This window comes from Staurois parvus, unplaced genomic scaffold, assembly GCF_062004578.1.
Source record: "Staurois parvus isolate SC_StPar_1 unplaced genomic scaffold, SC_StPar_1.0 ptg002238l, whole genome shotgun sequence".
NCBI classification, from domain to species: Eukaryota; Metazoa; Chordata; class Amphibia; order Anura; family Ranidae; genus Staurois; species Staurois parvus.
Genome location: NW_028320034.1, coordinates 1 through 18,214, shown reverse-complemented (window position 1 = coordinate 18,214; position 18,214 = coordinate 1). Strand labels below are relative to the sequence as shown.

At 43.8% G+C, this 18,214-nt stretch overlaps 1 protein-coding gene across 1 annotated transcript in view; it reads left to right on the top strand.

Annotated features, from left to right (window-relative positions):
* LOC149431485 (insulin-like growth factor 1 receptor) overlaps positions 1-14,208 on the top strand; it is a gene marked incomplete at its 3' end in the record, with an annotated part of 84,703 nt that extends 70,495 nt beyond the window's left edge. The window contains exons 4-7 of the mRNA XM_089665549.1: positions 448-592; positions 9,607-9,821; positions 12,630-12,756; positions 13,970-14,208. Of these exons, the coding sequence (XP_089521675.1) occupies positions 448-592; positions 9,607-9,821; positions 12,630-12,756; positions 13,970-14,208 (726 nt within the window). The remainder of the gene's footprint in view (positions 1-447; positions 593-9,606; positions 9,822-12,629; positions 12,757-13,969) is intronic.
* Positions 14,209-18,214: the final 4,006 nt, after the last annotated feature.

Sequence of the window (18,214 nt, the reverse complement as noted above, 5' to 3'; positions counted from 1 at the left end):
CTTCTTCCAAAAAATCAGTTAAAGGTTGGGGAGAGGGAGTGAATCAGCGGTACTTCACTTTTTTTTTTTTTTTTAGTGAAGAAAAAGCAGGTGAATGTCTTCAAAATTATAGAACAAGTCTAGTTGAATGTGACCAACTACTGCTAGATACACCATGACCTGAAGAAATGAGAACCTTCACAGACATACATATCCACCTTCCATATGTAAAGTATAATCTGGAAAATGTAGGTGGTGGAGAACAAAATGTTGTCTGAAGAATGTTTCCAAATAATGTCAGAACGTAGGGTGAAAGAAATGTGTGTGGGGTGTAGTTGCTTAGAGAGTACTGTTGGGACCAATAAGAAGGGAACACCCCGAAAGCTCATTCTGGAACTGTTACACAATTGTTTGGGTGTAATTGGAATAATGTTGTTTGTGTCTCACCCTGCTCTTGTCTTGTTGCAGAAAACATTGCCGCAGAGCTGGAGAACTTTATGGGTCTCATAGAGACGGTGACCGGATACGTGAAAATCCGCCACTCCCATGCTCTGGTTTCCCTGTCTTTCCTGAAAAGTCTACGTTACATCAATGGAGAGAACCTCACGGACGGGTCAGTCTACAGTTTTGTCTGTTACCATAAACTTTTGTTTTGGAAACCTCCGGATATGCAGATGAGCAGCACTTGGTCGTGCCATTCTACTGGTTTGTGTATTTAGGGAAAGTTTGTAAAAGTAAATTAATACAGCAAGTGTCAAATTTAATAGTTTGGGTTGCTTTAAAGTGGGTTGTAAACCGCCCCAAACAAATGTCCCTTGCAAAATAATAACAATGATCTAGTATGCATTGCATAGTAGCTCATTATCAAAGACTTACCTTTGAACAAAGCCCTCCAGCAGCGAGTTGTCACTGCTGACAGGGCTTCCATCTTCACCCAGTCTTCCATCTTCACCCAGTCTTCCATCTTCACCCAGTCTTCCATCCGAGTTTGCAGGCTTCGGTTGTTTGACTGGCCGAGCCGTGCTGAGTCATTGCCACGGTACAGCTCTCTTAATGGATGGCGCACTGTCCATTGTGAGCACTGCGCATGCTCCGGTCATGTCACCAGCTGCTATTATTGTAAATACCGTCAGGTCCATAAATATTGGGACATCGACACAATTCTAACATTTTTGGCTCTATACACCACCACAATGGATTTGAAATGAAACGAACAAGATGTGCTTTAACTGCAGACTGTCAGCTTTAATTTGAGGGAATTTACATCCAAATCAGGTGAACGGTGTAGGAATTACAACAGTTTGCATATGTGCCTCCCACTTGTTAAGGGACCAAAAGTAATGGGGCAGAATAATAATCATAAATCAAACTTTCACTTTTTAATACTTGGTTGCAAATCCTTTGCAGTCAATTACAGCCTGAAGTCTGGAACGCATAGACATCACCAGGCGCTGGGGTTCATCCCTGGTGATGCTCTGCCAGGCCTCTACTGCAACTGTCTTCAGTTCCTGCTTGTTCTTGGGGCATTTTCCCTTCAGTTTTGTCTTCAGCAAGTGAAATGCACGCTCAATCGGATTCAGGTCAGGTGATTGACTTGGTCATTGTATAACATTCCACTTCTTTACCTTAAAAAAACTCTTTGGTTGCTTTTGCAGTATGCTTTGGGTCATTGTCCATCTGCACTGTGAAGCGGCGTCCAATGAGTTGTGAAGCATTTGGCTGAATATGAGCAGATAATATTGCCCGAAACACTTCAGAATTCATCCTGCTGCTTTTGTCAGCAGTCACATCATCAATAAATACAAGAGAACAAGTTTCATTGGCAGCCATACATGCCCACGCCATGACACTACCACCACCATGCTTCACTGATGAGGTGGTATGCTTAGGATCATGAGCAGTTCCTTTCCTTCTCCATACTCTTCTCTTCCCATCACTCTGGTACAAGTTGATGTTGGTCTCATCTGTCCACAGGATGTTGTTCCAGAACTGTGAAGGCTTTTTTAGATGTCGTTTGGCAAACTCTAATCTGGCCTTTCTGTTTTTGAGGCTCACCAATGGTTTCCATCTTGTGGTGAACCCTCTGTATTCACTCTGGTGAAGTCTTCTCTTGATTGATGACTTTGACACACATACACCTACCTCCTGGAGAGTGTTCTTGATCTGGCCAACTGTTGTGAAGGGTGTTTTCTTCACCAGGGAAAGAATTCTTCAGTCATCCACCATAGTTGTTTTCCGTGGTCTTCCGGGTCTTTTGGTGTTGCTGAGCTCACCAGTGCGTTCCTTCTTTTTAAGAATGTTCCAAACAGTTGTTTTGGCCACACCTAATGTTTTTGCTATCTCTCTGATGGGTTTGTTTTGTTTTTTCAGCCTAATGATGGCTTGCTTCACTGATAGTGACAGCTCTTTGGATCTCATCTTGAGAGTTGACAGCAACAGATTCCATTTGTTTCATTTCAAATCCATTGTGGTGGTGTATAGAGCCAAATATGTTAGAATTGTGTCGATGTCCCAATATTTATGGACCTGACTGTATCTCCTAAATGGTGCATGTTTAGGAGACATTTACTGTACCTACAGGTAAGCCTTATTTTAGGTAGGTTTATTACCACATTAAGGTTCACAATTATTCAAGAATCTAAATATTCAGTCTTAAATCATGATAACTGTGTAAGCGTACCTGTGAATTCTATACACCGATCAGCTATAACATTGTGACCACCCACCATAACTCGTCAAGGAATGGACTCCAGAAGGTAGACCTCTGAAGGTATGCTGCAGTATCTGGCACCAAGCTATCAGTGGCAGATCCTTTAAGTCCTGCAAGTTGTGAGGTGGGGCTTCCATGGATTGGACTTTTTTTTTCCAGCACATCCCACAGATGCTCGATTTGATGGGAGATCTGGAGAATTTGGAGCCAGATCAACACCTGGAACGCGTTGTGTTCCTCAAACCATTTTTTAATTCATCAGACCGGGCCACCATCTTCCATTGCTCTGTGGTCCAGTTCTGATACTCACGTGCCCGTTGTAGGTGCTTTTGGCAGTGGACACACGGATCAGGATGGCCACCCTGACCTGTCTGTGGCTATGCAGCCCCATATAAATATGCACTGTGTGTTCCTACACCTTTCTATCAGAGCCAGCATTTATGTATAACTAAAATTTTAGTTTTTTTTTTTTAGTTTTGGACTAAGTGGAGATGGATTAGAACACCTATTAGGTTTTAATTATCTGTGCCCCATTATGGAGATTCATCCTCTCTATTTGTCCTGTTTACTGTTATTGAAAGAAAATCCCAAATTTTGGGTTGTCCCCAGAAAAGTAATAGAGAGGAAATCTAGTTCTGGTGAGCTGGGGGCCCCATGGGATTCCCTTAATTTGCAGGGAATATGTATTTATTTTATTTATTACAGGTACTTCTATAGCGCCGATAATTTACGCAGCAATTTGCATATATATTGTACATTCACATCAGTCCCTAACCCTCAAGGGGCGTACAATGGAAGGTCAACAAAACGGATAAGAAAGTACCCAGTTTAACTTGCCAGCCAGCTAGCCAACAACCGAATTAACCTGTCTAACAGTATGCGTTAAAAACGGGTTTAGTTAGCACAAATATGAAAATACATACGTAAGCCACAGAGCCGTGTCACGGCACCCCCACATTCTGTGGTCCTAACTCTGCAAATTTTGAGAGCCCTCATAGTAGAGGCACATGCATTTAATGGGTAGACCAAGAGTAGGTGAACCTGAAGGAGCCCACCCCTCCTTAAAGGCACGGGAGTGCACTGGACACCCAGCATATGGCACAATGGCAGCCAGGGTGTCCAGTGCACCCCTCACCTGCAATACAACAGTACAAAAAGTGGTCACTGCCCCAGTCTATGACAGGCATAGATTAGGGCAGTGACCACTTTTTGTACAATCTAAGGTCCCTCACTCACATTCATACATACACATACTAGGGACAATTTAGACCGGAGCCAATTCACCTACCAGCACGCGGGCGCAGGGAGAACATGCAAACTCCAGGCAGGTGGTGCCGTGGTTGGGATTCAAACCAATGACCCTGGTACTGCCAGGTGGATGTGCTAACCATTTAGCCACTGTGCTGCCTATGTAAATTCATAAAGTTATGAATTGCCTAAAATTTCCATGTTGTAAGATTACCCGGAGTGCACATTTTATCTAATCGATGTGTGTAATTTATAAAATTATGATATTCATTTTATGATATTTCTGGTGATGGAAATGTGACTGCTGCACCCCTCAACATATTGTTTGTCCCAGGCACAGAAAGGGTAAACCTCTGCTTAATTTTGTGAGGCCTGGAATGCCAATGTTTGGACACATTCCACTACTTTTCCTGGCTTATCGTTTCACTCCAACACAGAGGAGAAACCTGTTCTCTCCCCTGGATAGCCAGGTCTGGGAAATGGGGGGCTCCTGTGCTGCAAGGGGAAGTACGGTTTTTCGGAGGTCCTGGGAAAAGCTTTGCCTCTATTCGTTTATCTGACCTGCCCGGGTTAAAATTTCCATCAGGATGAATTCCTAGCAGCGTCTACTCCTTTTTACTTCTCTTCTCAGGTTGCTCCTTGTAGTGTGTCAGAAATTCTTAAAATTCTACATCCCTTATCAGCTGATCCTCCACACTTCTGGGGTCCCCTAGAGGAGATCCCTAAATAAAACACAAAATTACATTTCTAGTGTACTTTGTAGGTTGTTCTCGTGTGTATGGCCATCAGGCGCCAAAGCAAGTCAAATGCTTTAAGTACTTCTGAGTTGCTTTGATTTGCTTGTGCTCTGCCTATAAGTTACTAGATTTCGTGCGTTGCTTTTGCATTCCCATTGATGTGTATTGGCTAGGAAAAGCAGTTCAGATGCAAACAAATGCCCGTGTGTGTGAACCCTAAAAGTGGTTCTAAAGGCATTCTCTGCATTAAGGTGTAAAAAAACAAAAAAAAAAAAAACTGTGACCAGCTCCTCTCCAAACCCCCGCACCCTTACCTGAGCCCGATCTCAAGAGGCTCTCTGCTAGCTCCCTCTTCATTGGTTCAGAGGCAGCAGTGGGAACCATTGGCACATGCTGCTGTCAATCACAGCCAGTGAGGATGGGGGGGGGGGGGGGGAGCTGAGCTGCGCTGCGTTGCGCTGTGCTGCAATCTGTCTCTCAATGGATACACAGGTGGACCCAAGAAAAGGAGGATTAGGGCTGCTCTGTGCAAAACCATTGCACAGAGCGAGTAAGTATGTTATTTTAAGGAACATTTTTTTCTTTTTTTTTTAACCACCTCCCGCCAGCCATATAGTAATATGACGGACACAAGGTGGTTCTCTCGTTCTGGGAGGACGTCATATGACGTCCTCCCATTCTCACTGCGCATGTGCGGCTCAGGGAGCGCGCAGCGCGGAGGTGCACTGTGTCCCTCGGACACAGCGGATCACCGATCATGGAAAGAGCCGAAGATGTCGGCTCGGTCATGTGATCAGCTGTGTCCAACCACAGCTGATCACATGTAAACAGGGAAATGCCGGTAATCTGCTTTCCACGGAGGGGACATGTACACTGATAATCAGGGCACTGATGATCAGTGTAGCCTCAGCAGTGCCATCTGTCAGTGTCCATCAGTGCCTTGTGTCAGTGCTCATCAGTGCCTCGTGCCAGTGCCACATATCAGTGCCCATCTGAGCTGCCTTTCAGTGTCACCCATCAGTGCCATGTATCAGTGCTGCCTTTCAGTGCTTATCAGTGATGCCTGTCCATGCCCATCAGTGCCACCTACCAGTGCCTCCTCATCAGTGCCACCTATCAGTGTCCATCACTGCAGCCTATCAGTGCCCATCACTGCAGCCTCATTAGCACATATCAGTGAAGGAGAAATATCACTTATTTACAAAATTTTATAACAAAAACTAAAACATTTTTTTTTTCAAAATTTTCTGTGGTTATTGGTGTAAGAAAAAATAAAAATCCCACAGGCGATTAAATACCACCAAAATAAAGCTCTGTCTGTCACAAAAAAATGATAAAAATGTCATGGGTACAGTGTTGCATGACCGCGCAATTGTCATTCAAAGTGCGACAGCGCTGAAAGCTGGAAATTGGCCTGGGCAGGAAGGGGGTAGAAGCGCCCTGTCGGCTAGTGGTTAAGTAGCTTTAGAATCCCTTTACGTTTTTTCAATGTGTTCTAAAGTGAAGTGGAACCATGGCCTCCCAAAATAAATAAATAAAATATATATTTATATAGTGTGTCCATGTGCTGCAACACTTATTTATATGTGCAGGGCACCTATAGTTTTCTTAGGTCCTCTCCAATGTCGTGCAAATACCTGTACTGGGGTGGCACAGATGCTGCACTGCTACTAAATACAAAGCAGAGTTGCTTCTCTTGTGTAGGCTGTTCCTGCCTGCAATATGGCGGGATGAGAACAAGGGCGTTGGCGTGATCAGTGCTAATTCTCAAGCCGGTGCCCCTTGTGTGTAATTACCTGGCCACACCTAGCCTGCCCTCTGCTTTCTGGATGGACAGCACTGCCTCTGTTGCTGAAACCCTCCTACTGTGAGCTGCAGTGTCGGGAGGGGGAGCTTGTGAGACACACATGGAAGAGGATATGTCTCAGTCAGGGAAAGTAAACATAGTAACTGGACCCGGGGTGCATTTGGGACCATGCACCTGCACAGATGTCACAGTGGCTGTGTGCATGTAGCCACATCTCCCAATAGGCATCTATGGGCCTGCTGACATGGGATGCATGCAACACACATGCATCCCCGTGCCTGTAAAAGGCAGCCCTGCACGGGGCATGTGACTAATTGCCTGTGTGAATGGGGCCTTTAGCTGTATATTAAAGCTGAACTTCATGTAAACTGCTAAACATACAAATAAGATCTAGAAATGTGAGCTGTTTTAGGTGCCAAAGTGTGTGTTTTTTTGTCTATCCTGTCCTGAAAGTTACACACCTCTGCCACACAGTACAATGCTGTGTAGGCAATGCATGGAACCCGTTTTGTTTTTTCTTTTTTTCTTTTTAACCTGCAGTTAATAACACAGGTCTCCACCCCACCCCTGTGCACAATAAAAGGAGAAGCTGCACACTGATGAGTCCATCTCCTTATCAGTCTGTGCGCTTCTATCAGCATTCTACTGGCACACTGCAGCACAGCTGATTGGCTCCTTGTGCTGCTTCTCAATCCCTCAGTCTAAGCTCTGCTGTACAGGAACTGCATAAAGCTAATACCATGTCATATTCTGGTATTTACACTGCTTTTAAAAAAAAATACATTTTAAAAATGTAATAATGAGCACAGAGCTGCAGTGATTTGTGCCTATTCAATTTGCCTGGAGTCCAGTTTTAAAGGGTTAAGTCAAAAGGGTCCACTAGCTATTCCTCCCTCCTCTCCCCCAACACTTCCATGAGTTCTCTCTCAAACCAGCGCTCTGTCTGTTTGCTGTCTCGCTCTCCTCTCTTCCTCTTCTCACAGGTGACACAGGCAGTAGCTGGATTCATTGGCTCCTGCTGCAGTCAGTCAAATCCTGTGAGGAGGGAGTGGGTGTGTCTATGGATGTACTCCCAGCTTGAGAGTGCATCCATAGCACATGGCTTGATGTGGGGGCACTCACAGGAGAGAAGTGGACGATGTCAGCACAGGACGCTTTGCAATATCCTTGAAAATAACAGGTAAGTATAGCAGGAGGAAGAGTATGAAGGAGCCACAGCATTGCACCTGTAATCCACTGATCCCCATTGCAACACTTTGCAGCCCCCAATTAAAAGATAGATGCACGTTTTGCTTTCATTTTATTTTTCAAAGTGTGGAATTTCCCTTTTACTCTTGCTTCCAATACAATGCAATCTTTCACAGGACCTTTCCTATCCCATTCAGTTTAAAATAGGCATACACCTCATTGAAGAAAATTCTGCATTTTACAATTTTCTTTTTTTTTATTTCCAAAGCCACGTTCACTTAGCTAAAAAAAAAAAAAAAAAAAGCTTTCTTTCTCAAAGGAAACCTCTGTGACCATTATACATTCTGTTAATGGATAGATTTCCCAGACTTATTTGTTACATGTACCTCATACTGAAGGCTAGGATGGAGACAGGTGAGACAGAGTTCATCGCAGTTGTTGAATGTCTGCTCAGTTCACTTCCTCAGATTGTTTTTCAGATGTTGCCTTTTGGCCAACCTTATTTTGAAAGGTTGTAGTGTATGTTGTCACAGGTTAAAAGTCTCGTTAATCAAAACTAGAAGCGTTTTGAAAGTTTTCTCACACATACCTCAGCCAAAGCAAACTCTGCTTCCTAGCTCTTTACTTTTTGACCACTGTAGACAAAGAACAATGGCTAATTAACAGAGTGGGAAAACTTTATTTGAAGAAGAGGTCTTGTTGTGTGGCCATGCTTTTTAGCTGTGGTCAGAAGACCTGGTTGGAGAATTGGTCTCGTTTTGTAGCCAAGCCCCTTCAGAAGACTTGATTGGAGAATCAATCTTGTGCAGCCATGCTTCTTCACTATGGTCAGAAGACCTAGTTGGAGAATTGGTCTTCTTGCGTAGCTATGCTCTTTCACTGTGGTTTGAAAACCTGGTTGGAGAATTGGTCTTATGTAGCCATGCTCCTTCACTGTATTCAGAATGCCTGGTTGGGGAATTGGTCTTGGTGTATAGTCATGCTCTTTCACTGTGTTCAGAAGACCTGGTTGGAGAATTGGTCTTGTTGTATAGCCATGTTTCTTCAATGTGGTCAGAGGACCTGGTTAGAGAATTGGTCTTGTCATATAGCTATGCTCCTTCACTGTATTCAGAAGACCTGGTTGGAGAATTGGTCTTGATGTATAGCCATGCTCCTTCACTGTGGGGTCAGAAGACCTGGTTGGAAAATTGGTCTTATTGTATAGCCATTCTCTTTCACTGTGGTTTGAAGACTGGGTTGGAGAATTAGTCTTGTTGTGTAGCCATGCTCCCTCACTGTATTCAGACTGCCTGGTTGGAGAATCAGTCTATAGCCATGCTTTTTCAATGTGGTTAGAGGACCTGGATAGAGAATTTGATAGAGAATTGGTCTTGTTATGTAGCTATGCTCCTTCACTGTATTCAGAAGACCTGGTTGGAGAATTGGTCTTATGTAGCTATGCTCCTTCTCTGTATTCAGAAGAGCTGGTTGGAGAATTGGTCTTGATGTTGCGTAGCTATGTTCCTTCACTGTGTTCAGGTGACCTAGTTGGAGAATTTGGTCTTGTGTAGCCTTGCTCCGTCACGAAGGTCAGAAGACTTTGTTGGAGAATCGGTCTTGCTTTGTAGATATTGCTCCTTCTCTGTGGGGTCAGAAAACCTGGTTGCAGAATTGGGTCTTGTTGTACAGCCATGCTCCTTCACTGTGGTCAGAAGACCTGACTGGAGAGCACAGTGGCTAGCTTCCGGCTAACTTGACCTTCATACATCAATTTGATAATCTATGGAGATGACCCTTGGTCATAAAGAAATGAAAACCGTATAAGCCATGCCATGTAGTAGGTAAAATGTTGTGAAAAGAGTTGTCAATACATCATACCACCTTGTGTGAACTTAAATTGTAGTGCTGTAGCCATGTTTGTTGATTAAAAGTATCCTTACATTCATTTTGTGCAGGAATTATGCCTTTTATGTTCTGGACAACAACAATCTACAGCAACTGTGGGATTGGTCGAAACACAGCCTAACCATCAAAACCGGGAAGATGTATTTTGCATTTAACCCAAGGCTATGCTTAAAAGAGATCTATGATATGGAAAATTCAACAGGAACCAGAGGACGGCAGACAGAGCTGGATATAAATCCTAGGAATAATGGAGACCGAGCCTCTTGTGAGTAAAAGGCCATATATAGTGACTTCAGTCAGATTTTATTTATTACAGATATTTATTTAGCATTGACTGTTTATGCAAAGCTTTACATATTGCACATTCAAATCAGTCCCTGCCCTCAAGGAGCTTGCGATCTCATGCCAGGGCCAATTTAGACAGGAGCCAATTAACATAACAGCATGTCTTTGGAGTGTGAAAGGAAACCCACACAAGCACAGGGAAAACATGCAAACTCCATGCAGGTAGTGTCCTGTTCAGGATTTGAACCAAGGATCCTAGTGCTGCAAGGTAGGAATGCTAACCACTAAGACAGTTAAACTTTGAAAAACATAGATACCATAATTTCTGTGCCTCTTTCTGAAAATGCCAATTGCCTGCCTGTCTCTGGCTTCACAAGTCAGACACAGAAAAAGCATGCAGCCTTAGTTTCTAATACTACATACTTGTTTTAGGTCAAGTAATTAGATCAGACTGACGTTTTCATGAGAGGTCAGCAGGGATGGCTTATATATCTTTAAAGCACTTGCTGACTACCGTATATATACAGTATATACATCCTAGCAGTGAGTATAACAAGTTCATGGCTGCAGCCATGAGCTTGGTGTCATTTTTTACAGTTGGTGTTTGGCTGCTCAGTAACAGTCATCTGGGTGGCTCTACAGCCACCTGATCACTTCTACTGAAGGGCAAGCACCATCTGTGCTTGAATATCTGCAGTAGAAGGCGGGGGAGACATTGGGGGTCTAGTAAACTCCTGAGGTCACTATAAAGAGGATCTGCCACCTGCCCTAAGCGATCACATAGTGGGCTTGTTTTGTTTTTTTTTAATAAAATGCAAATAACTAAAAAAAAAAAAAATGAATGTAAAAGCACCCCCGTCCTCCCTGCACATACAAGCAAATACGTCCTTAGGTCCTGCATGCATTAGTACAGTGATTGCACCAGACATGTGAGGTAAGGTGAATTTTAGGGCAAACAAACGCAATTAATTACCAACATTTTTTGTAAAATGTAAGACGAGGGTGTGCCAAGTAACTAGATACCAAACATGTCAAACCTGAAAGTGTTACTGAACCCAGGACTCTGCATTCGTTATATATATGCTCCGCCCTATTTCTCCCAAGTTGTCTGATCAGAGAACTGTTTACATTTATTGAGAAAACGCAAGGCAATCTCTGAATGTCACCCGTGCCGATCAGTCAACCTCCTGTGTTCACAAAGCAGCATTTCTGGCTGCAGCCATGTTGAGTAAGGGGCAGATGATTTGTGTAGCATTGATTTCCTGAAATCCATCTGCTCTTAGCTCAGGCAGGCAGGAGGGTGTGCTTAGCTGAGAAAGCCCCTCCTCCCCTCCTGAAGAGTCCTGGGATGTTTGACATCATTTTCCTAGGCCAGAAACCAGGAAATAACTAAAGAAATAAAAAAAACAAGTAAATATGGTATACTGCTAGCATTAGTAAATAGATAGCAAATTATAAGGATTAAAATTAGTCCGTGTTGATAAAGTTCTGCTTTAGCTGTAGCCACACCTTGGTCTTTTCAGTTTAGTTAGCATACCCATACCTTCATCAAGTAAGACAAACGCATCACACCGCTAAAATGTACAATGTATTTTTGGCATTGTTTGAGTTCCACATTATTTGAATATGTATAGGATATCCTTTTAAAACGAAGCACTGAGCACTAGTAAATCTTGTAGGAGTTTTCATTCTCCCCTGATTGTCCTATGAGACTGCATGACCCCTGACCCTCTGTCTGGACAGTGCTGATTGGCCCTCTCTAGCAATACACACCAAACTGAGCCTGTGCAGCTTGCCCCTAAGGCTCTGTTTTATCGGGAGATGGATTGGGGACCGTAGAATGGGTGGATCAGAGAAGACAGGATCAAACAGCCTTTTTACACAATGTGGATTAACCCCTTAGATTCCACAGTGAGTATAACAAGCATGCTTTACTGCATATACACACTGATTTTACTGTTGTGGGTTTAGTAACACTTTACATTTTGTGTGCGCCCGTGAAATGCCAACAAACTTCAGTCCCCTATATTTTCTATAGGCAACGCTTCAAAAGCCCCCTATAGGTCGTCAGTTCAGTGTTACAGAGGAGGTCTTGTGCTAGAATTATTGCTCTCACTCCGGAGTGTGCAGTGATAGTAACGTGTATCACAATAGATGTTTTTATGAGTAGGCACCTCTGACGTGTGTTTACTTTCATACTTGTGTATATGTGGGGGTGGTGCACCTCCAAAAAATTTTTGGGAGGGTGGGGAGGGTGTTTTATGTGCTTGGGAATAACTTTCAATTAAAAAAAAAAAAGTTTTTGCTTAACTTTGTTTTTTTTCCCCATCACATAGGGGCAGAAATGTGTTGATTTTTTTGGTGACAGGTTCTCTTTAATGAGACAGCCACACCAGGGGACCCTGCGTGTCTCCTCTGGGCGCCACTAACTATTGCAGTGCTGACCGCACTGCAATACATTCTTTTACCACTATGCTAGCCAGAGAAAAAAATTGACAGGGTGACCTGGACGTGATGTCATACACGTTGCTACCGGGGGGGGCCTGGAAGTAATCTGGCAGCAGGACAGTGGCCCAAATGCTTCCACATGACAGGCAAGAGTCTGCTTGTCAGTTTCACACACAACCCCCCAAAAAATACAGATTTTACAGTGTGCAAACATTTTTCATAAATTGCCTTGGACGGCAAGTGGTTAAAGCTGAAGTCTAGAGAAAAAGTCATTACAGATTGAATAAAAAATTGTAAATTTTTTTTTTTTTTTTTAAATCTTTATTTTGTTCACCTCTAGGTGAAAGTCACACATTGAACTTCATCTCCAACATCACACAGAAGAACCGGATCATACTGACCTGGGAGCGGTACCGGCCACCCGATTACAGAGACCTCATCAGCTTCACGGTCTACTATAAGGAGGCGTACGTTCCCGCAATGGTTTTTCATGCTTGTACCTAAAATGTTGTGACGAGCAATATATGCCTAGAGCAGTGGTTCTCAACCTGTGGGTCGCGACCCCTTTGGGGGTTGAACGACCCTTTCACAGGGGTCCCCTAAGACCATCCGAAAACACATATTTCCGATGTGTAAAGAGCAGCTACTGTGTAGAAAGCAACTGCTGTGTTGAAAGCAGCTACTCTGTTAAAAGCAGCTACTGTGTTGAAAGCAGCAGTATTGGAGGTAAAACGACACTCATGAATTATAATTACTGGGTAAATAATTTTATGGTTGGGGGTCACCACAACATGAGGAACTGTATTAAAGGGTCATGGCATTAGGAAGGTTGAGAACCACTGGCCTAGATGGATCATGGGAAATAGTCGCTGATCAACCAGCGTGGCTGAGCTCTTTAGGCTGCACAAACTAACAGGTCAGGTCATGTACCCTCAGATGTGACAATGGTGGCTGATGCTTTATGGACAAAGCTGCCACCATAGAAACCTAGAATCTGAAATTCAGGACTTTTTTTTTTTACTAAGTTACTAGTTACCTGGTAAGCACACTTAGCCAATGGCTTCCTTACTTGGTATTCAGGGCGAGAACAGGGTGGCAGAAGGGGCAGGTGCCCTGGTCACAGTGGCTATGTGCTGGAGGGGGATACAGCTGCTCCCTTCTGCCTGCCACTCACTGACAGGAGTGTCACTCAAGTCAGAAGGGCTTTTTTCATCTGGTACTTGGAACCCAGTTTCCTGTGCCGTGAGTGACACCACTGACACAGGAATATTTTTTTCATTTCAATGACACCATTGACACAAGGACATCTTTTCATTGCAGTGACAGCATTCATACAGGGACTTTTTTTTTTTTTTTTTGTTACACTGACACAGGGACCTTTTTTCTTTTCAGTGACACCACCAACTCTGGGAAATTGCGGTGGGAGGTGGTTGTGGAGAAAGAGCTGTCAAAAACACACCAGTACTGAAATCACACAGAAACCGGAATGACATTACGATTTCAGTACACACACGTGTGAACCCAGGTGCCAGGATACAATTTCTAGTTGCCATGGCTATCTGGCACCTGGGATTTGTTGAGCCCTGCTGTATAAATACCTATAATAACTAATGCCAGCTCGCCCTACCGATTAGAATGAATGTCATGCTACATGTATTATGTTTTCTTTTTCCTGTTTAGTCCTGTACCTGATGTGACTGAATATGATGGCCAAGACGCATGTGGGTCGAACAGCTGGAACATGCTGGACGTAGAACTACCGCAGAGCCAGGACAAGAACCCAGGGGTTCTCCTGCAAGGCTTGAAGCCCTGGACTTCCTATGCAATCTTTGTGAAAGCTCTCACACTGACCATGGCAGAAAATCATCACACCCATGCAGCAAAGAGCAAAATCGTTTACATCCGCACAGATCCTGCAGGTATTCATAACACTTCAATGTATTTTGTGGCTTCTCCTTTATGCAGGAGTGCGCTTTGCACTTCCAGGCGTGTTGTAGAGAAAAGCTAGATGGAAGTCTTCAAAAGGAGTGAAAGTAATCCTATATGCTTCACCTACCCTAGCAAAAAGGTATCCATATAATATTATAGATAGATATATAGAGAGAGAGGGGGGGGTATAGAGAGAGAGAGGGGGGTATAGAGAGAGGTAGAGAGAGAGGGGGGGGGTATAGAGAGAGAGGGGGGTATAGAGAGAGGTAGAGAGAGAGGGGGGGGGTATAGAGAGAGAGGGGGGGTATAGAGAGAGGTATAGAGAGAGAGGGAGGGGGGGTATAGAGAGAGAGGGGTGTAGAGAGAGAGGGGGGTAGAGAGAGAGGGGGGTAGAGAGAGAGGGGGGTAGAGAGAGAGAGGGGTAGAGAGAGAGAGGGGTAGAGAGAGAGGGGGGTAGAGAGAGAGGGGGGTAGAGAGAGAGAGGGGGGTGTAGAGAGAGAGAGGGGGGTGTAGAGAGAGAGGGGGGGTATAGATATAGAGAGAGAGGGGGGGTAGAGATATATATATATACAGTCATGGCCGAAATTGTTGGCACCCTTGATATTTTTCCTGAAAATCAAGTATTTCACACAAAAAAGGTATTGCATTAACACATGTTTTGCTATACACATGTTTATTCCCTTTGTATGTATTGGAACAAATATAAAACAGAGGCAGAAAAGCAAATATGACATAATGTCACACAAAACCCCAAAAATGGGCTGGACAAAAGTATTGGCACCCTTAACTTAATATTTGGTTGCACACCCTTTGGAAAACATAACTGAAATCAGTCGCTTCCTATAACCATCAATAAGCTTCTGACACCTCTCACCCGGAATTTTGGACCACTCTTCCTTTGCAAACAGCTCCAGGTCTCTCTTATTGGAAGGACACCTTTTCCCAACAGCAATTTTAAGATCTCTCCACAGGTGATCAATGGGATTTAGATCTGGGCTCATTGCTGGCCACTTCAGAACTCTCCAGCGCTTCTTTGCCATCCATTTCTGAGTGCTTTTTGACGTATGTTTGGGGTCATTGTCCTGCTGGAAGACCCAGGATCTTGGACGCAAACCCAGCTTTCTGACACTGGGCCCTACAGTGCGACCCAAAATCCTTTGGTAATCCTCAGATTTCATGATGCCTTGCACACAGTCAAGGCACCCAGTGCCAGAGGCAGCAAAACAACCCCAAAACATCATTGAACCTCCACCATATTTTACCGTAGGTACTGTGTTTTGTTCTTTGTAGGCCTCATTCCGTTTTCGGTAAACAGTAGAATGATGTGCTTTACCGAAAAGCTCTATCTTGGTCTCATCTGTCCACAAGACGTTTTCCCAGAAGGCTTTTGGCTTACTCAAGTACATTTTGGCAAACTGTAGTCTTGCTTTTTTTATGTCTCTGTGTCAGCAGTGGGGTCCTCCTGGGTCTCCTGCCATAGCGTTTCATTTCATTTAAATGTCGACGGATAGTTCGCGCTGACACTGATGCTCCCTGAGCCTGCAGGACAGCTTGAATGTCTTTGGAACATGTTTGGGGCTGCTTATCCACCATCCGGACTATTCTGCGTTGCAATCTTTCATCAATTTTCCTCATCCGTCCACGACCAGGGAGATTAGCTACAGTGCCATGGGTTGCAAACTTCTTGATAATGTTGCGCACTGTGGACAAAGGCAAATCTAGTTCTCTGGAGATGGACTTGTAACCTTGAGATTGTTGATATTTTGCCACAATTTTGGTTCTCAGGTCCTCAGACAGTTCTCGTCTCCTCTTTCTGTTGTCCATGCTTAGTGTGGCACAGACAGACACACAATGCAAAGGTTAAGTGAACGTCTCTCCTTTTTATCTGCTTTCAGGTGTGATTTCTATATTGCCCACACCTGTTACTTGCCCCAGGTGAGTTTACAGGAGCATCACATGCTTGTAACATTCTTATTTATCCGCAGTTGTGAAAGGGTGCCAATACTTTTGTCCAGCCCATTTTTGGAGGTTTGTGTGACATTATGTCGAATTTGCTTTCTTTCCTCCCTTTTTTTGTTTTGTCCCAATACACACAAAGGGAATAAACATGTGTATAGCAAAACATGTGTTAATGCAATACGTTTCGTGAGAAATACATGATTTCCTGGAGAAATATCAAGGGTGCCAACAATTTCGGCCATGACTGTATATAGAGAGAGATAGGTAGAGATATATATATAGAGAGAGATACATACATACATACATACATACATACTGCATTCATAAAGTATTCAGACCCCCTTCACTTTTTTTCAATGTTGTACTACAGTTGTTTAAATTCATCCCCCCCCCCCCCCAATGAATCGACACTCAGTATCCCATAATGACAAAGTCAAAACAGAATTTTTGAAAACTGAGATACACATTGGCATAAGTATTCAGACCCAACAACAGCAACAACACTTTAAATTTGGCTCAGGTGCCTCCCGTTTCTCTTGATCGTTGCGGAGAGGTTTCTACACTTTGATTGGAGTCCACCTGTGGTAAAGTAAACTGATTGGACATCATTTGGAAAGGCGCACACCTCTCTATAAAAGGCTTTGCTGTTGACAATGCATACTGTATCAGAGCAAAAAGCCATGAGGTCAAAGGAACTGCCTGCAGAGCTCAGAGACAGGATTATTGCAAGGCACAGATCTGGGGGAGGCTACATAAAATGCTGCACTGAAGGTTGCCAGGAGTACAGTGGCCTCCATAATTCTCAAATGGAAGAGGTTTGATACAACCAGGACTCTTCCAAGATTTGGTCACCCAGCCAAACTGAGCAATGGGGGGAGAAAGCCTAAGTAAGAAATAGGTGACCAAGAACCCAATAGGCACTCTGACTGAGATCCTGTGTGGAGATGGGCCAAAGTTCCAGAAGGACAACCATCACTTCAGCCCTTCACTGATCTGGGCTTTATGGCCGAGTGGCTACACAGCAGCCTCTACTCGGTGCAAAACACATGAAAGCCCACTTGGAGTTCGCACAGGATCTCTGGAGTTCAGTCAGAGTGACCATCGTGTTTTTGGTCATCTTTCTTACGAAGGTCCTACCTTAGTCTCCTCCTACGCAGCAATTTGATTGATGGCAGCAAGAGCCTATCTCCAATGCCCTCATTACCCTTCTTACTTTTTTTTTACGTTTTGGATAAAGTGGAGAGGACCCCTGTCAGTTTTGTTTGTTGCTGTCTGTATCCTCATTGGGAAGATTCACCCTCTCCATTTGCCCTGTTTACCATTATCATTGAAAGTGAAATTAAAAGAACATTTTGGGTTGTCCCCAGAACAGTAATAGAGGGGAGAACTTCCAGTGGGGACACTAGTTCTGATGACCCTAAATTTGCAGGGATTTCCTCCAGCTTCCTGTTTTGGCTATGGGACAGGAAGTGAAGGGAAATCTCTCCAGTGAAACACAGAAAAAAAATAGGACAGGTTATAATACTCCTTACTCTATCCACAATGGAAAAAAATTTTTTGCCTATAGTTCTACTTTAACTACTATATGTGCTTAGCTATATAACAAGTGCAGTGCTCACAAACCCAAAACTAAAATGATAAAAATAAAGATGCATGAAAAATAATCCTATGAATTACAAGCTCTTACCCCAAAGATGGCCGCTGCTCCTTCGCACATGCTCAGAAGCGTGTGTCCGGGTCCGCCCTACCTGTTCTATCACAAATGACATCATCGGGGGCCTATGGCCATACTATACAGACACATCTCATCTCGGAAGCTAAGCAGGGTCGAGCCTGGTTAGTACTTGGATGGGAGACATCAGAGGTAAGATCTTGATGATAGGATTATTGCTGCACTTGTTATATACCTGTATATCTCTTGTGCCGAGTACCTAGGCATAGTGTCAGCAGCTAATAAATGCATAGATTCACCCGAGCGCAGATTTTTCACTTCTATTTTATTTTGTACTATATGTGTCTGCAAGTTAGCCAGCAGAA